We start from the raw sequence: 6336 nt of genomic DNA, 5'->3' as shown, positions 1-6336 counted from the left end.
AGAATGTCACTCAGTGGTAGAATGCTTTCATGCTTAAGACAGTAGATCTATTCCTTAGAATTGTGAGGAAAAAGAAAGCAAAATTATATTTTCATTAAAGTCACAAAGAACTTATTGTATACCGTGGATAGACTTGTTTATTTACTCATCTTTATTGATATATTAATTTATATTAATCCAATAGTTTGACCTTACAAAAAACACGGAAATGCTGGCCAGAGGCCACTGACACTGTCCTCCTTATTAAAACCCTTCATTTCAGTCAAATCTGGCTGCCCTAATAGGTACATCATTTTCACTAAGCTTGCCCTAAAAGAAAATCCTGGAAAGTGCCCATTATACCAAATGCCATTTTGAAATCCTGCCAGGCCATGTCTGGATTTGAGGCTGGCGTAAATCATCTTCAAATTATTTTGTTGACACTTGCCACACAGTTCTTAGTTCGGTTCCAGCTGCTACCTTAAGGCCTTGGGTCATACCATTGAAGAGGGGGGGGGGGTTACTGCTACTGCGCATGCGCGAGCTTCTGTTGCTGGGGGGGACGGAGGGGAGGGTTTTAAGGTCTGACGTGAGGGTAGTACAATTTCCCTTGTAGGTGGAGCAAGCGGCAGATCCACGTTGGGGGCGTGGTCGGGGCGGGACAAGCACAGGAGACTTCTAGGTGAAGAAGGCTGGGGCCAGTGCGAATGGTCCGGCCCACGCGCACGCGGGATTCCAACCGTTGTTTCCTGGTGTTTGTTACCTAGCTATATCTGTTGTCTCTCGCCAGTCCGGAGTTGGTCAAGTCCGCACCAGGTTGTTGGCTTTCTAGAGGGCTGTAATGGATGGAGAGCGGGGCTCAGTAGCCCCTCGGGATATAGAAACCCTTAAGAAGGAAGTTCAGCTGCGGGTAAATCCCCAGGAGCTGAAGTTCCAGGATGCAGTATCTGGAAAAGTGTACCGCCTCCCTCTTACTGTACACAATTTGGGCCGTTGGAACCAGAAGATCAGGTTTCAAGAGCCAGCGAAGCCACAGGTGACACTTTAAGGGTACTGAAAGCTTCCGGGTAGCCTCCTCACTTGAGCACTTGAGCATACCTTTGGCCAAATAGCAGAATCTGTGCCCCCGAGGAACTGGCGGAAGAATTGTATTTGCTGAGTGGATGCGGGGGTGGGGGTCGGGGGGGTGGAGGGACGGGAGGGAGGAGGTAGAAATGTGTGATGGAGTAAAGAGTGGGACAGAGACAGGGAGATAGAGGAGAGAAATTCAAAGAGGGACTGTAAAGGAGAGGGAGGAAGACTGATAGGAAGGGAGAAAGGCAGGGAAAGAGGGAGCGGGAGGAGACAGAAGAAGGAATGGGAGGAAGGGAGAGAAAGGGAGGGAGAAAGAGAGGAAGGAAAAAAGGGAGGGAAGAAGGAAGAGGAAAGGGAAGGGAGATGGAGGTGAAGGAGAAATAATGATGAAAAGTGGGAGACACAGAGGAAAGGAAGGAGGGAGAAAGGGAGGGATTGGAGAAACTCCTCTTTGCTTCAAGTTCAAGGTATAGGGGAAGGTATAGGGGAGAGACTAGGTACTGCAAAGCTGATAGAAAATATGATTCTTCATATTGTGTTTAGAAAGGCCTCATTCCTGTTTTTATTTTTAATTGACAAAAAGTTAACAGAATTATGAAGCATTATGCATATAATGATGGTTACTACCTACTTGTAAGAATTCCAATTCTGTGTGCATGTCTTCATGATTCTGAAATTGTCTTAAAACCCTAGGAGGAAAAAAATTGAAGTATTATTTTTAATTACCATCTGATACATGAAGTTTTTGATTCCTCAGTGGATTATTAATTGAGGCATTAATGGAAAGTTCTGTGTCATAATCCATTTGTTGGGTGTCTACTGTAGACAGATATATGATATATTCTATAGTACTAAGATCTTAGAAGGGCATTTTAGTACAGTCCCAATCATCATTCCCCATAAATATATACAATTATCATTTATCAGTTTAAAGGTTTTTTTTTCAGTTTAAAGTTTTAAAAAGTGTTTTTTTAAAGCTAAGTGGGGATAAGATCTATCCTTGATAATAATGCACACTCCGTAGCTATAGTTGCTTTTAATCATTCCTTATAAGGAACTAGTAGTGTTGATTTTATCTTTTTTCCACAAAAGTTCAAATTGTTGTTGACCAGTCTGGATAAGGAGCTTGCTTCTGGCCTTCAGATGACAGCAATGGTGGAATATCGTCCTAATAAAAATGAAGACACATCTGATCACATCTTTATTTCTGTAGGAAATAAAGTCCTAGATATTCCTCTATTTGGGTATGTAATTAAAGTACTAGATATTCCTCTAATTGGGTATGTAATTGGCACATCTCTGTTCTATAAGGATTTTGTTGTTACTAAATTGTACTAATAATTTAAGAGCATCCTGAAAAATAGAGCTTATACTTTATATATAAACTCAGTATGTCATAAGATTTCTTCCTATGTGACAATGAATTTTAAAAGATATCTGAAAATGCACACTACATATATGCCATGTGTGAGCACATTAAAGACATGTAACAAATCATCTTGTTTTATAGCCCATACAAATTTTGATCTTACTGATCTAGAATCCCCTGTGAAGAGAGACCCTCAATTGAAGTTCTTTATTATCTTGTAGTCAAGTTTGTGGGTGTGTTTTCTTGATTAATGATTGGTATGGGTGGGTCCAGTCCACTGTGTGCAGTGCCTACCCTGGCCAGATGATCATGGATGTTTAAGAAAGCAAACTCAGCAAGCCATAGGGGAGCAAGGCAGTAAGTACTGTTCCCGTGTGCTTCCTGCCTCTGCTTTTGCTTGAGTTCCTATGCTGACAGCCCTCAATGATAGAGTGGGATCTCGATATGTACACCAAATAAATCCATCCCTAAGCTGGTTTTTGTCAGTATTTGCTTTATAACAGCAACAGAATGTAAGTATAATATTCCCCAAATGCTCTGTTATAGTATCATTCCTTTCTTTAATTTAACATATTTATCTCATTCAAAGTATTGAAGTCAGTTCTTCCTTTTTAACAAGTTTCTAAACATTTAATGTATTTGTGTGGAGATTTTCAAAAGGAATGTCAAGTATGTTAGAGTAACACTAAACAGATAAATGAGCAGTCTGCCAAATAATGTTATGTTTAACGTACAATTTTCCTTGTTAAAAATAGGGTGTATTATAGCTTACATATGTTATTGTATGACTTTTCATATTGACCGCAGTGTTATCAGTGGACTGAAATGGCTTTTTAGGAGTTAAAGCTGTATATAAAGTGTGTGTGTGTGTGTTTGTGTGTGTGTGTGTGTGTGTGTGTGTGTGTGTGTGTGTGTNTAATTTTTAGTATATAACAAGTGTGTGTGTGTGTGTTTGTGTGTGTGTGTGTGTGTGTGTGTGTGTGTGTGTGTGTGTGTGTGTATGTGTGTGTGTGTGTGTGTGTGTGTGTGTGCTCTTCATGGACCTAACTATGAAGATGTTACTAATTGGTTAAACATAATTGTGTGCTTCCTCTCTTCTCTCTTAGGCTGATTCCAGTCTGTCAGCTGGAAATTGTACCAGTAGTTGATTTTGGCACATTGGTTGCCAATAGTAAAGTGCATTGTAAAGAGATTACTATTATTAACCGTGGCAAAGCTCCAGGTAAATATTTTGTGTCATATAAGCTCACACATTTAGAAGAGTTACAATTATTATTTTAAGTGTGCATATTGTATAATAGATTTTCTGAGTCATCAAGGAAAGATGTCTATCATTTGCAATAGCTGAAAAACCAAAGTCCCCTAAGTGTTGTGACTATAAAGGTTAGATACCCAATCATTAAGGAAAATTGAACCTGCCTCTCAAAATCTGTATTATCACAACCTCTTTGTTATATGACTGGTGATTTTCCTGAGAATGAGAGGCAGAATTATGTTATAGAAGTAATATTATTGTTAGGCTCAGCCAGAGACTGAACTAGACCTCAGTGCCTTACTCTTTAGATATGGGACAAGTGTTTTTAAAGAAATTGAATTTGAGATTTCCTTATTCATCAGGGAGAACAGTTAATATATGATGGTTACTTAGGTATATACCTAAATTTTTGACATAATCCCTGTTTCATCATGGACATGAAATATACTCTTTGTCATACTCAAATTGGCATTCACAACATGATCTCTTGAAGGCTTTTAGTAATCTATTCATTTGTCACTGAAAGAACACTTTTCTCCAGATTAGATTATTTTTAGAATTTTTTATTGTGGCCCAGATGTTTTCATAAAAGTATGTGTTGTCAGATATAGTTTTTATTGATGACACCCATGGATATAGTCTGTCATCCTTTTTGATTAGATGGTCAACATCTAATGGTGCAAGATTGCCTCGTCTCCCAATCTAATATGAGGACTAATAGTAGATAGGCTCTGTCTCCCTGAGACTTCATGATGAATACATAAGGAGATCTTAATTACAATCCTCTTTACCTCTATACTGTTTTTTCTTAGCTGCCCACTTGAACATTGGGAATTATTAACATAAAGCCAATATAATCCATTGCATATTTCTTCAAAAGATACACAAGAATAAAAGTGATAGCTATTTCTATTTAAATCGTATTCATTTACCTTTTAGTGATTTGGTTCTTTGATGGGTGAATATTCATTGCATGGGAGCACAAAGAGAATATTAGGTTCATTTTCAGTTTAATTCCAGTGTGAAGAATAGAGTCTCTTGAGACAAGTGGTTAAGGTTCTTTGAGTCTGAAGACTAGTAATATTTTTGAATAATATTTGATTGAAAAAATATTTTGCTTTTCAAATTCTCCATAATCATTTAGGAATATATCCAGTTTAATCTAAAATCCCCCCAAGTTATAGTTGTGTTGCATATGAAATTTCTCAGAATTAAAATTCAGATTTAATTTGAATGGAATATTAATGTATTTTTTCAATGACACAAATGAAAACTGTACACCAGGATAAATATTTTTTGTAAAAAAAAAAAAAAAAACCAACACTAAACCACTAAGAGAAAATTGGTTTTCTGGGTGTGAAATTGACCATGTTTCACACTTAATTGCTTCATGTATTAATTGGAAAAACCTGGGCAAAAGTTAATTTTTCTGAAGCAGCCATTGCATATTTTAGAGATTTGTAAATTGATATAAATAGTTGAACATACAGTTTAGAACACGGATAGAAGAGCATGCATGTGGATATTCAGAGCTCTTAGTCTAAGTACTTTCCCCAAAAGAATATACAGTATTTTTAGATCCTGATGAAGGTTGAATTCCAGTGCTGGGTTCAGATTTGCTCGGTGATGTCAATATCTGTAATTACAATAAAAGCCATTATTTTTGTTCCACAGTGGGTTATCTGTGTAATATATATCTATTTTAAGTATCTAACTATAAACTGTGTCTTTTACTCTCCTTAGGGACGTTTAAAGCACAATACCAGGGTCAGTTACCTATTGTCATTTCTCCAAGTAGTGGTATAGTAAAGGCTAAAACATCAAAGGTCATCAAAGTAGATTTCTGTGCAGACCAGGCCCAAATTGTAAATGAAATGGCAAGGTAAATATATAGTACAGTTTTTTTTTTAAAAAATGCTTATATGAAACTCAAATATTTCCTGTTTTCTTCTTTCAGATTGATTCCTTGTTTGTTTACCAACTTTTTTTGTTCATTTGCTAGTAGATCATTTTGTTATTCCTATATGTCAAAATATACAAGTATCAATGGAAAATACTTGAGAACAGCATATGGATACACATAACAGCAGCTCCTTGAATCATACACTCATCACTAATTAGGATCTAGGTAGCACATAAGTTTTGTGCGCGCGCACGCGCGTGTGTGTGTGTATGTGTGTGTGTGTGTGTGTGTGTGTGTTTGGTGTGTAAGTGAATGTTGATGATAACTTGGATTACACATGTTATTTCAGTCAGACAGTAGCAGATTTAAAATTTTAGAGATAACTGTACTCTATTGAAGGATCAGAGGCTAAGTTGAAGAAGTACAAGGGAGTGATGCAAGGGGAAATGAAAACAAACAAATGGCACAGGATCCAGTAAAGAGTCTATGGGGCAGCGTTTTTATGAGATTTGCCTCTGTTCATTTATACATGGAATGTGCAATTAATACACTGAGTGACCGACCACTTGTAGGTAAAGTCATAAAGTATAAAAATCTCAGTTCAGTTCACATAGGATTGGAGATGTTTTAGAAAACATCTTTGAGGTTTCTTTTTTTGTTTGTTTGTTTTGTTTTGTTTTGTTTAGTTTTCAAGACAGTATTTCTCTGTGTAGCCCTGGCTGTCCTGGAACTCATTCTGTAGACCAGGCTGGCCTT

The 6336-nt window shown here is 37.3% G+C and overlaps 1 protein-coding gene across 1 annotated transcript in view; it reads left to right on the top strand.

Moving 5' to 3' along the window:
- The first annotated feature begins 754 nt into the window (after positions 1-754).
- Positions 755-6336, top strand: part of Cfap47 (cilia and flagella associated protein 47) — a 210187-nt gene continuing 204605 nt past the window's right edge. The window contains exons 1-4 of the mRNA XM_021188546.2: positions 755-1015; positions 2146-2297; positions 3529-3644; positions 5421-5559. Of these exons, the coding sequence (XP_021044205.2) occupies positions 821-1015; positions 2146-2297; positions 3529-3644; positions 5421-5559 (602 nt within the window). The 5' untranslated portion in view covers positions 755-820. The remainder of the gene's footprint in view (positions 1016-2145; positions 2298-3528; positions 3645-5420; positions 5560-6336) is intronic.

Source organism: Mus pahari, chromosome X (genome assembly GCF_900095145.1).
Source record: "Mus pahari chromosome X, PAHARI_EIJ_v1.1, whole genome shotgun sequence".
NCBI lineage: Eukaryota > Metazoa > Chordata > Mammalia > Rodentia > Muridae > Mus > Mus pahari.
This window is presented reverse-complemented; position numbering and strand designations above follow the sequence as displayed.